General features: G+C 35.9%; 1 protein-coding gene across 1 annotated transcript; it reads left to right on the top strand.

The window, feature by feature from the left end:
- Positions 1-646: 646 nt before the first annotated feature.
- On the top strand, positions 647-9,902 carry TFEC (transcription factor EC; the record flags this gene model as incomplete). Its single annotated transcript, XM_010193620.1, has 3 exons — positions 647-722; positions 8,466-8,613; positions 9,522-9,902. Coding segments are annotated over 3 exons (605 nt in total), but the record flags the coding sequence as incomplete, so codon positions are not given.
- Positions 9,903-14,039: the final 4,137 nt, after the last annotated feature.

Here is a 14,039-nt window from a genome sequence, read left to right on the forward strand (position 1 = left end):
AAAATTATTGTAAACACATTTGTGCTGTTCATCACTGAAGGAAGCAGATGTGCTGGGTATTAAGTGTTTCTGGGACACAATCTTTCTATGTGCTCTACACAGTTTGCAATGCTGATACCTGTAGATAAGGGATAGTGAAGCTGTAAACTGTTATCTGTAGCACTTCTCCCAAAATATGAAAAGCTGGATGAGTTGTCTTGTGTCTATTGAAGTCACCAGTAAATCTCCACTAAGCTGAAAACTCTGTTGCCTGGAAGCAGGTTGGAGAAAAGATACAGAAACTTCAGGAAAAAAAAGAAGCGTTAGCTCACTTTTAGACAGTATATGGGAGTTGGACTAGTTGATCTTTAAAGGTCCCTTCCAACCCAAGACATTCTTTGATTCTAAGATTCTATTTCATTCTCTAGGATTCTAGTTGTAACTGTGGGAGAAATCTACAGGTGAAGTAAGATACAGATATAGTACTAATCATGGAGTTTGTCCTGAGGGTAAATAAAAGACAGGTGAGAGATCATGTTGGGGCTTCTATTTGAAGAGGAAATTTTCTATACATTGACTGACTTGTTTTTAACTAATTAAAATGTTTTATGTTGATTTTCTCCACAAATATTTCACCATAAATATACTAAGTCTTTCTTTTTAACAGTTGAGAGAAGAAGAAGGTATAATATTAATTACCGAATCAAGGAGCTTGGCACACTCATCCCCAAGTCTAATGACCCGTGAGTTCAACAGTCTTTCCTATAATAATGTTTATAGTTTAAATACAGGAAAAAAAAAAAGATACTGGCTATAGGATTGAGTAATGGGATACAAAATCTTCCATGCTGGGTCACTGGCTCATGTCAGACTGTTAAAGTAACAAACCTTTGACAGATTTTTAGCGCATGTTGGGAAAACTTATGTGAAAAGATAATAAATAGAAGCAGTTCCAGGGTGTTTAAGATAGACTGCCACATCAGGGAAAAAAAACCAAACCAAACCAAACCAAACCAAACCAAACCAAACCAAACCAAACCAAACCAAACCAAACCCAACCCAACCCAACCCAAAACAACAAATCAAACCAAAAAGAAGAAAAAAGCTGAACAACAGAAAATTAGGCTCTCTGTCCCAGAAAGCAATTGCATGCTATCTCTGGAGAAAGGAGTCATGCTTTCAGCCCTTGCCATGGGCCCTCTAGTGGGATAAAACAAAATGCATGTTATCAGTGTCTGCCCTTTGCCTAAGGAAAAAATAATCAGCTTGAGTCTGTAGAATGAGCATTTTTCGAAAGTCCTCCACTCAGTGCAGAAAAAATAACAGTCCTAAAATGCAAGGATAAAAATAATAATTGATATAATTGCTATAGTAATAGCATTTTATACTAATGCACATACTTACAGTAACACAAAATGCATATTTCTTAAATTGTACCTGCATTCCCTTAAGCTTATATTTGTCATCAATATGAAAAAAGCCACCTCAGTAGGAAAGCCTATTGCAGGATTAGCAATAACAATTCAGTGTGATATTTAATGCTGAACTTTAGCCTTAGATTTCTCATGTCACTCAGAGAAGCCTTAAGACCATGCACTAACATGACCGTGACTTGCATAAAATTGATTATACAGATTTTGTCTTTATCATTTGCATGTCAATACAGATCTGCATGATACTTCAAACGAAAACATCTATTGATATTTCAGCCTTTTTTTATCCTTAGGACTAAGATACTTTTGATTATATTAAGGATTTCTGCAACAACATAAAGCTGTGGGAGACTTACATAAATACAAGGTTGGTGTAACAAGACACTTGGAGTGAAATCACCAGAGAGAAAGTTAACATGCCACATCCATTTTAGAGAATTCACAGACTCTGCTCCTTCTGAAGTATCCACCCAAGATTAGATGAATGGGCACATTCTTGTCATTAATATAGAATTAGGTATTATATTTAAAGGTGCTTTAAGTACCTATATAAAGTTTTGGCTGCATGTAATCTGTTGCTAACATAGACTGGTAGAAGAGTTTTAATTTCACTGGTGCATCTTTCAGTATTCAGGATCTTTTCGGCAAATAATTGAAAGATTTCTCAGAAAAACAGTGGATGCCACTGTTGGTTTGCAGCTATAAAGCAGTAATGGAAGCAAGTTATACTGCAATTAGAAATGGGCATGAGGTAAAAATTCCAGTTGCAATTTTTTATTGCCTATGGAGGTGTTTCACTTACATGATTTGATCTGGATTCAGGTTTTGTTTATGAACTTATTCAAGACATTAATACCTAGAGCAGTCACTTAAACTCTTCTGTAATGAACTATTTGGACTTGTAATTTTGTTCCAGTAAGTGAATGATGGATTTTACCCACAGATTTTGCTGTTGTTGCCTAGTGAAAAAGTTTCAGGCATAGATCCTGAAAACATTGCCTATTCTTGTTAGTCTGTTAGTCTGCTAACCCATGACTGAGTTCAACAGTGTGACAGTCCTGAGGCGGCTTATGTTTACAAAGAACACAAGGTGAACTAAAGTGTCTCACGTTCTGAGGACTACTGTCTTCAAAAGGCTGGTAATCAGTACTCCTTTTGAAAACAAGCCTATTTAAGACCTTTCAAGTTAGTCTTAAGAAAAAAGAGGAATCAAAATGTGCAGGATGCTTTTGAAAAACTAGGTAATAACTTTGCTATAGCTTGTTGCCAGATCACATTAATTTGAAGAACTGTAAACACATTTATTTTTATATTTGTAGGTGGAAATACATTAATTAGACCATGTTGTTTTGTTGGCTGAGCAGATAAAAATTATTATTTCTTTCTGGTATGGTCCTGTGTTGCCAAATCATAACACAGTGTCCTTACCCTCTCTTTCAGTTCTTGCCTTTCCCTTCATAACACCTTACTGTGCCCCCAATCTGCCCTCTTCTTCTTTGAAAGAAAGAGATGTATCATCTCTTACAATGCTTTATCTGTAACATTTTATCACATATAGCGTTTTCACCTCGTATATTGATTTTAGAAGGTTCTTCTTATAGTGAGAACTTAGCTGTAAAGGGAGAAACCTTACTGATGCTTGAACTAATGACAGTGAAGCAAATCAGGCTTTGCATTGAAAAGCAAATACTACTATAACTAAGCCATTGTGGTTAGCATGCCTGTCCCAGATGGCTTGCTTCAAGAAGATTACATTCAGACTCAGGAAGAGAAAAGGACATTTTTGATGCTATTTGGAAACCTTTTATGATTTATATTTCTTAGAAGTTGTGTGTGGGGGGGTTTATTTCACTTTTGTTTAGTTAGTTATATAGTGAACTTGTTTGGCTCCTGCAGAGCTTCCGCAGGGACTTTCTTTTGAGTGGCTTAAACCCCTATTCTTTTCATTTTTTTTTCTAATTTAATGATGAAAAGAGTGGATTACATTGCTTAAATGAATGGGTGTTTTAAGTTCACTTCATCAGCATCAGAAAATGGAGATAAGTATGAGATGCAAAGAACTTTGACTCTTTTGTTTAATTTTCAATGCTGAGATATCTAAGTGGTAGATGATTCAGAAATGCAAAACAGTTATAGAGAATACTTCAAAAATAGAATTAAAAAAGTCCAAAACATCCAGTCATATTTTGCTGAAAAACTCGTAGCCTGCTCCTTTAAATATATCTACCTTTCTATTCATGGTTCCTTTCTGTTCAGCGTTTCAGAACCCAGCTTTAGGTGGTTAACAGGACTTCATGTTATGATAGAGTCTGGAAATGCCTACGCAAGGATTGTTTTATGGTAGCTGGACAAGAATTGCCAGAAATACTAACTAAAAATAATTTTCATTTAAGAATTCTAGTCATTTTACAGAACTGGGATGTTAAGAGGATTTGGGCAGAAGTAGTGGGTTGCTCTCACTCTCTGCATCTGCCTATGCCTGACCTTCTGCCTGTTGTCTATGGAGAGACCTGCTAACGGCCATGTCTCTTGTAAAAGAAAACCTAGTGTACACTCATGCTATTATAAAATGGAAACTTGCCCCTTTCAGGAGAATACACTTTGTAATTGTGCAGGTCATCAAAACAAGTACAAAGTTCTTCAAAGTATTTCTTTGAGCAAGCATAGTTTAAAGCTAATTTCTCAGAAATAGCAAGAGAAATGGTCTGCAAACATAGTTTCAAGTTCAGAAATGTATTTTTATTAGTGCTCTGTGACTGGCAAACTCTCTGATTATAATCCTCTCCCAAACTCTGTTTTCATTATTAGTTTTAATCTTAGATGATCAGATGCTCTTGTCCTTTCTACAGGAGTTCAACTTGTGTAAACCAGTGAAGCTTCTTTGACTTCAAAAAAGTTACCTGAATGGAAATGAGCTGAAGATCAGTCTCATGGCTGTGTTTCTTTCCTCATACAGGAGAAACTCTCCTATGAGAGAGTTACATTTTGGTCTGAGTATTTGGGATTTGTAGAGATTCAGCTGGTAAAGCTAGGAAGAGCTAGGGTTCAGAGACTAATAAAACAAAATGTGTTTTTCACTTGTTTGCTACTTTTCCATACAAATTGTGTTGTGTGGTAGGCCTCTGTTAATTAAACTAGATAACACATGCACAGCTTGCTAACAATTTCAAATTATTGTACCACATGAACATACAGACAGAGACACAATCCTTCTTTGCAGAGGTCATTGCTGATGGCCAGACCTGCAAAACTTCCTACTTCTCTCAACTGACCTGTTTCACATGTGGAGTTTCCCATGTGTTTCAGTATTTAAGGGTGGAGCTTTACATACATACAGTAAAAATGAAGAGTAAGGAAAAAAAAAAAGAAATTAATAGACAGTGAAAGAATAAAATGAGAAAAAGAATTCCTGCCACCTCCAAAGACTAGTTGATCTATATTTATCTGCATGAGTTCAAAACAGTTGTGAATGTAAGCATTTTGTCTGTTTTTATAAACCAGTTTCCAATAAAAGGACTCACAGCTGTAAGTGACTTCTCAGTCTTTAAAGGTTGTCAAATGGGTCTGCAGGCCTTGTCATTTCAAATTTTATCTCTGTCATATACTGAGCAAGTACAACATACAAACCTCTAAAAAGGAAAAAAAACCCCTCACTAGTTCTGTTGCTGCTCTTCCAACTCCACATATCTGCGTAGACCCTCTGGTTGTCCACTGCTCTGTCCTGTGACTGCTGCATGGTACTCTGGGTAAGAACAGATGGAGAATGTCTGCAATGCAGAAACAGCACAGGTTTCTGCAGTATTTTCTTTTGTTCCTGGTATAAACAGAGAGACACGGAGTGAAATATGTGTTGACACCCAAGGTCTCCAGCTGATCCTTTGCTATGTTGACTTCCCACATTGGAAGATTTAACTTCAATATTCCCTGTTTAATAAGACACCAGCCAGTATATGTGTATATGAGTAGAGATGTAGAAGATATGTGGAACACAGGCACACACACATAAAACAGAGTCTCTTAAATGGTAATAGTAACCACAGCATTTTCATCCTAGTTATCCATGATAGTTTTGCCTCTTAAATTTGTAAATACTACTACAAGAGAGATCTATCCATGTGTATCTCATACAGAAGCTGACCAGATCCATCTCTCTGGCAGTTTGAATCCAGGAATTAGGCTTCCAGTGAAGATTTATTTCAACCTATGAGAAAAAATATCATTACCATATATGAAAAAATTCAAACTATCAAAGTAACATGAATTAAAAGTAAGCAATATCTCAAAGGTTGTCAATTATGTGTAACATGAACGAATTTCATCACAAAAAGATTCCAAACACAGTCATGAATATGTGGCTTATTCATATGTTAATCAGAAAAAGTAACCAAAAATATTTTTGTCTGAATTTGATTTTCAATTCATAACATTTATAAAATGACAGGAAATTGTTCATGAAATCACTATGAAATATTTGCAAAATATGTGAAACATGCAGATTTTTCTCCTGCTGTTACATGTCTTAAATATTTTCATTTTGCTAGATACGGATTAATTTCTCATTCCATAGTGCTACATTTTTATGTTCAGACTGTCAGTCCAAAACTGGCTTAGTTTTGTACTAGTTACATGCTAGGAGGAACTGTCCCCCTTGCCTAGACAGATTGTCCAGAGCAGATTCGTCTAGAGCTCATGCTATAAATTTTCTTATTACTGTGACACTTTTCAAAGTTGCCATGAAAATTTTCTAAATAAGTTGTTTTCACTTGAAATGAAACAAAACCCTACTGTAACTCTGAGCTATATATAGCACATATAGCTCATATCTGAGATGGCAATGGAGATTCCCAGTTTGAAATGCTGTTGTTATCTTAGCTTTAGTTGCTTCTATCTATTCAGGTGTGCTCTGGTGTAGTCAGACAGGCAACTCACTGCCTTTTAAACTCCATGGCAATTCAGGAGTGAACAGGGACCTCTCAGTATTTTACCTAACTTTCTGAAGAGGTCTGAAGAATACAAGATTATAATGTGGTGTTAGTAGTAAAAGACTTGTGCAGAAAATATGCATCATGTGTACCAAAAGCTTCCTTAACCTTTACAGTTTGAACATAGGTATCCCACATGTGAGGAGAAAGTCCTCTCCTAGGAGGGACCCCATGGGATGCTGGCAGGAAACTGTTCTGTCCTCCTGCTGGGGCAAGAAATACAGGGTGAGGAAGGAGGAGGCAGAGAGACTGCCAAGAGATGATTCAGCTTTCATGAGAGAGACAGGTTCTTCTCTTGACTCACAGTCCACTTCTGCTGTAGTTTTTTTGACCAGGGAATGGCTAAATGAGAATATATACCCACTTCAGCAAGCAGCCTCTCATTTTTGGCTTTGCAGACAGCAGGGTCAGAGACAATAATTATTTTCTCTCTGACCATCTCGCATTCTAATCCTAAAAGCTGTGCATTCCTAACCCACATCACTATGATAAGGGGAGGCCCCAGTATGCTGGAGCCCTGTAGTTTGTGTGCTGCCTAGAGAGGACAAAGATGTGAATTTGAGCCCTCTCTGATTAAAAAGCTGGTTCTCACAAATATCTAGCAAATTCTAAGATATGGCTGAACATTGTGACGCTTTATCCCCAATGATTTTGCATATTCTGAGCATCTTTAAAGATATCAGCGCCGTAAGGTTTTATCTCTAGTGCAGTGCATCAGGAAAGGCCAGGTGGTCTGGGTCCCTAAATCCTGTGCCTGCCTGCTTTTTGCCCTACACATTCAGAAGAAAGACAACTGCCTTTGTGAAAGGGTGCTTGGCCTTGGGGTAAGGGTGCAAGGTTCATTACTCTGAGAGACTGAGTGTAAAGCATAGACACTTCTGCAATAAATCCACTCCAGATCACAGTTTCACTCACCATCGGTAAGCATGTGAGTAAGAGGAAGTCTCATTAACTAAAGCAACCAAGGAATAATGGAAAGTGATAATTAATCAAAGTATAATTTACATTTATTTTTGCCTTTTTAAATGCCAGTGTGTAAGTATATGTATTTGGAATATGTACTGAAAAAAAATGCAATAAGGTAGTTACTTGTCACTCCCAACCACAGATTCTTACTGGTTTAAATAGATTTTCTTTCTCAGGATTGTTTTATAGGACTTTCTGCTCAGTCTAAGGCATCTTGCAGTGAATTGGATAGTTTGGATAAACCCTTTTGTCTGTATATTTAATGCAGTGGGCCCATCCTGTATCATAAAATACTAAAATTGATTAGAAGTTAAACATTTTCAACAAATGTACCTCCAAGAATTTACATAAAGGAATACATGAAAAGTTGATGAATGGGTACATTAAAGTCCTTGAACAGAAACACTTGGACAACAGCTTTGCTGTTAGTAAGACTGCTTCTAAGCAGTTTAGTCTTATCTTTTGACATGGTTTTTATTTTGAGTTGGGTTCTCTATGTAGTGGTGGATTTTAACTTGGTTTATATTGTTTCAAGATTTTTGAAAGAGATTTTTATCATTGCATAGTCATTATGGTTACAAAAGTGCAATTTGTCTGGTCTATCACCAGTAAGGAGTGGGATTCAGCACAGACCATTTTTTTCTCTACAAGCATAAAAGCAAACTCATTAGTAAGTCAGGTAAAAGGAGTAGTATATTCAAAATGATCTTTAAAAATTTAGGCTTAAGACCTCAGTAATGTATATTTCCTAGTTCATTAATGCAGAAATAGTGCACATAGATTTTAATCTTAGAGTTAATAATAAAAGCAATTTTCACTAAAAATATAAAAACTATAATGGTAGAATCATGATATTGCATTTAGCTCTCCCACAAAAAGTCACTTTATTACTTTCTTTTGACACTTATTTTCATTCTGGGATTAATTTTACTATATAAGGGCTTCTTAACTATTCTATTAAAATTTCCATTCAGAAGCAATAATATCTAAGAGTGAATAATAGTCATGTAAATCATTATTTCATATTAATGTAAAAGATTTTGTAAGTTCTTATGAATTCTGCTGACATGCACAATTGTGAAAAGGTTATCTCTACATTCTGCAGTGATATGCGCTGGAACAAAGGAACTATTTTAAAAGCATCAGTGGAGTACATCAAGTGGCTACAAAAAGAACAACAGAGAGCCAGAGAATTAGAACACAGGCAGAAGAAATTAGAGCATGCTAACAGAAGGCTTCTACTCCGAATTCAGGTATGTATAAAAGCATCACCATCAACTACAAAGCTTTCTCAGTACTTATTCCTCATCAAATTTTATTTATCTATATCATTTTTTCCCCAAAATGGCATTTAGTGAAAGCAAATTGACTTTCCCTATTTATTGCAGTGTATATTGGGGAGTTGAAGATCTCTAGGAAATTAATTTGATAATTTGACCTTACATAAGGGAATACATGGAAAGTTAGTAAAGTATTTGTACAGACAGTTTCCTTATGTATATATTAGAGCCAGAGAAAGACAAAAAAAGGAAGCAAAAAAGCACATCCCTGTAGCCAAAAATCAATACTGGACACAAAATTCCCTTCGGTATTTTAATATTCCCTTTGTATCTATTTCACACATTACACTTTCTTTGGTATAGTGTACCATGTTATATCTGCTTCTGACATGAAGCAGCAAAATATAGCCCTGCATGGCTTGAAATGCAAGATTTGAATATAGACACATAGGAAGATGAGAGACAGACATAAAATCAAGCATTTTACATATGATGATTTATACATATATCTGTATATCATAAGCATCATCAAGTAAAGTATTTTCTGTTTCTCTGTATAGCAGCAGATAATGAACTATAAAGTTGCAACATTTTTCTGTCACCTTTATTAGGATCAATACATAACAGTTTTTGAGAAGCTGTCCTACTTCTTATATTCCCATAGGACAGTGGCCTGATGACGGGAGAAGAAATGAGAAGAAAAACATTTGAGTGGCAAACTTTCATAGATTAACAATTTTATATTTTAAAATGTATTCTCACAACTGGACAAAAAATAGAATTAATTTGCATGTACAATCCATATACTTATTGCAATAGTTCTGAAGACACTATTTTGTCTTTTAAAGTCATTATCTAATTGCTTTTTTTGGAAATGTTAGGAACTAGAGATCCAAGCACGTGCACACGGCCTTCCAGTCATGTCTTCACTCAGCGCTGTGGATTTAGCTGCACAGGTCATCAAGCAACAGTCTTACCCAGAGGAGAACTCTGTAGACTACTCTCAACAAATGCCTCTGGCACATGGACCAAATGCTGATGTTTGTGATAGATCTACAGCTTTTTCTGATCCACTTTCACACTTCACAGATTTGTCCTTCAGCGCGGCTTTAAAAGAAGAGCAACGGCTAGAGGAAATTTTACTGGATGACACAGTGTCACCATTTGGGACAGACCCACTCTTGTCCTCCACATCCCCAGCTGCATCAAAAGAGAGCAGCAGGAGAAGCAGCTTTAGCACAGATGATGGAGATGACTTATAAAAGCAGAAAGGGCCTCATACTTCTCTAAACCACTTGCTAAAAGACTGAGTTGAACGTAAGCGCGGTGTTTGTATTTTAAATATGAATAAGAAGAGCCGCTGTGAAGAAAAGTTACTACTTGACAGAGGTTTAAATCAGCTCTTCACAGAAAAATGGGATGAACACAAACTCATATCACTTTGTCTCAAATTCACACAGCTGACATTTGCACAAATCTTTCTTCACTGGAACTGTTTTCACTATCATTCTATGACTTTTTACAGCACTATGAAAATGGTTACCACAAAAGGAATATCCATGTTACAAAAATGTATTCAGACTGTCTCTTCAATCTGCATTCACTTTTCTCTGCTACAAACATGAGTTTTAGTCATTTATAAATTTCTTTTTTTACATATAACTAAAAGTGCTACAAAACATGAAACAACAGGGAACTATTTAAGCTGGAACTGTAGAAATGTTACAGGCTTTAAAATCTGAAAAACAGATGGTAATGCTTTCACACAAGTCAAGTGAGCATGAAATTTAAACTGTGTAGGCTTCTCTTTAAAAGGAGAAAAACCATGAAGCTTTTCATGGAATTCCATTTTATAAAACTTTCATTTGTAGAAAAAGAACAGACTTTTAATATATATTTTAATGATAAAGAAGGAAAAGTGGAAACTAACATAATGACAAAGACTCAAACTCAGACAGAAAAAAGATACAACATTTCAGCAGAAAAACTGTATGGATGTAGAAGACTCAACAAAGATGCTCCATGTTTCAATTAGCACAATTTAAAATGAGCACTACCAGTAACAGTGCTATGTCAGCTGCTTATTCCAAGAATATTCAAACTGTGTCCCTTTTGCTGTGGAAAATATCAGAATTCAGAGCCACGACACTGTGCTTTTGGACAACACTTTCGGTGGTTGACAGCACAGTAAGGTTTTTCCAAAAGGGCTCTACTTTATCCATATGCATGCCTTTGATACATTTGAAAACGGAGGGAAATTACAAGATTTCCATGGCATACCCTTGAAACAAAGAGAATTTATTTTCAAATTTGGCTTTGGCTTCACTACAGAAAAGCTTAAAAGGAAGACTTTTCAAACTGAAGGGGATTTTCAGAAGTGTTGATGTGATGCACTGCTTCTCATAACTAGCTTTGTAGGAGGAGGCATTCAGAAAATGTGTGTTGATGACTCAGTAAAGGCTTGGCAGGTAGAAAGCGTAATCATTTCTATACATAGTGGAATTCTGGAGAGTGATGTATGTCCTAGAGGACATTAAGTGCAATCATTCTAATTGAAATATTAATACATGGGAAAATAAGATGGCACAGGCTCTTCCTTAACCAAAGCCAAAAGATCCCATCAGGGAGTCCTGTAATGATTCAAAGTATGTTTCAAAATTGTGTATTAATTTTGCTGCCACTGAGCCTGCCTCACACCCCAGGAGTGTCATAGGATTGGAAATAGTAAGAAGATATTAAAGTGGATGGTTGTTTGTGTAAATGTTTTGAATGTATCTAAACATATTATCCAAAAGCAGAATAATTGTTTCTTCCTATTGCTTCTTCTGTTACTGGTACCTGGGTCTTCCTTCCAGTCCTTGTGAGGTTTGTGTTCCTCCAGGGCCGTAGCCCATTCCTGACCATCCTGAATAGTGTCATGATAGTTTCTTCTTTCCCAGCAGCGGGATAATAAATTACATTAAGATGGCTATGAGAGATGATCGATTATCCAATTTCACAAGAACATTTATATTTTTAAGAAACTCAAGGATTTCTATAAGCCTGTGCAAACTACTTGGATGTTAGCCGAACAGAGCAGAACTGATCTTCTTCTTGCATATGTGTGGGTTTCGAGTCAGCCCAGCACACACCTGACCCTCAGAAGAGGCTATGATATGCTTCCACTGCATAGTTAAAAATAATGACAACAATCAGGCTCCTGGTCATTTCCTTTCTTTTGTAGCATGGAAGAAAGGACTGGAAAGGTGAACTATTATTAACTAAAGGTAACTGAACATAGAACTGACCAGCATTTTAATTGGAGTGCTTCTATAAATTAAGCCATTGGAAGAGGAACCACTTTGTCATAGTTTTGCCAAAGACTAGCTAATATTCACATCTGAATGCAAAATATGATGAATTAAAAGTAACATTTATGCCCATATTATGTCTAGTGTAAGATGTGTACTGTCCATTTCAGCTGTTGAAAGCAGGGGATACTTGGTTGATATCAAATGCCATTTGTCCATGTACTGCAGTTTCTACTACATTAGCTTTAAATACACCAGTGTGGATTGCTCATAATGGAGAAAGAGAAATTAAATATGAATGTATTACATGATTTTCCCATTGAACTTTTAAATGGGAGCTAGACCATACTTCTGAACTATATTGACTTTAAATAACATCCTGAATTTCATCACTTTTATAAGCACTGTTCTAAAAAAAATTATAGTGCATCCATTAAATTTTTTAAAGTTGATTTTCATTCTTCTGACAATTGCTTCACTCTGAAGCACCAGATTTTTTTTTCTTCCTCCATAAGAAACTTAACAGAAGATAGTGAATGCTTCTTTTGCAATATACCATATTGCATCTACCATTAAACATATTCAAACTGTTTTCATTCACACAAAATCCCCAATCCCCTTGCCCAAAACAGTAAATGTATTCGTATCTGTAGGTGTATATTATGGCAATGATGTTTTGCTGTCATTATGCTTTTTCTAGTAGGAAGTCATCATAATTAGTATTTTAGCTAATGACTGTAACCTGTATTACAGCATCACCCTTGAAATTAAGTGGTGATACAGGGTGCCAGAAAGAGTAATCTAGGGAATTCTGGGGATAAATAGGTGGTACTGAAGGCTTTTAGGAGATCTGTGTGCTGGTGACCACATCCCAGACTTTCTGGAGTCAGCAATGCCTCTCCCACCCCAGATTTGGCGAGGCAGCTCTGAAGCCAAGAGGATAGAGCAGACCAGAGCATGGTCCTACTGGCTTGCACAGAGGAAAGGGATTTCATGACTACAGGGACAAATTCTGATGTCCTTCCTCAGGCAGAATTTCGTTGTTGTCCATGTGAGTTTTATTGGACTAAAACATGGTACAAGTGAAATACGCTTTTTAGCTATTTCCTACAGAGGTCTGTTTAATGAAATCCCATGAAAAAGATGCATAATATAGCTGTGGCTCTGGGCTGAGAATAGAATTTTCAAACTTTGACCTCAAGCAGGGCAGGGGGTGAGAGTAACTGGCTATTTTTGTGGAGATATATTAAATAAGGAGTTCTTGCTTGGTCTTAGTAGCAGTTCTTCAAAGCTGGTGGACATATTCCTACAGAATACACAAAACAGGGGACTTATAATTACACAAAAGGAAAGGGAGTTGAGCTATTAACATCCTGTTTAAATAATGAAATGGATATAGATACTATACTAAGAACAGAAACCTAAATTATTTCATTGCACACAGCGTGGACACTGTGAAAAGCTACAGTAAGTGCAAACAGTTTTAACAAACAGGAGCACAGTTACTTTATATAGTAAAATAACTAAATATAATTCAGTCATTTAATCTTAATAAGAACATTGTTATTATAATACTTTTTGACTTTAATAGGGCTGTATATATGACTGGAGGATGTAAAATTATTGTAATTTAAAATTATGTTAAGTCTCTTAGATAAGTAAAGGCATTTACATTACTATTATGAGAATGTAGAATATTTTTATAATAATTGCTATTTTTCATTGTTAACCATATAGTATCTTGTTTTCTAAGTCAACATATGCAGACAGAATGTACTTTCTTACGCACTGTACATGCAATCTTTTTAAAAATGCATTTTATACATGTTGGCATTTTATGTTTATAATATGAATACAATTAAAGGACTGAAATTAAAACATTTCTTTTTATGTCCCTTGTGAAACTTCACTATCCAGTCCCTCAAAGAATGCCATCACAAGCCAATATAATAACATCCGCTAAGAACATCTGAGATACCTAACAGACAAAACACTTCACAACTGCTAAACATTTAGTCCATTATGATACATCATGATCCAGTAGCCTCCCATTAATAAAAATAATTGATACATTCCTTAATATGGTCTCCTGCCATCTGCTTATTCCTG

This window comes from Mesitornis unicolor, unplaced genomic scaffold (genome assembly GCF_000695765.1).
Source record: "Mesitornis unicolor isolate BGI_N332 unplaced genomic scaffold, ASM69576v1 scaffold37041, whole genome shotgun sequence".
Taxonomy (NCBI): Eukaryota; Metazoa; Chordata; class Aves; order Mesitornithiformes; family Mesitornithidae; genus Mesitornis; species Mesitornis unicolor.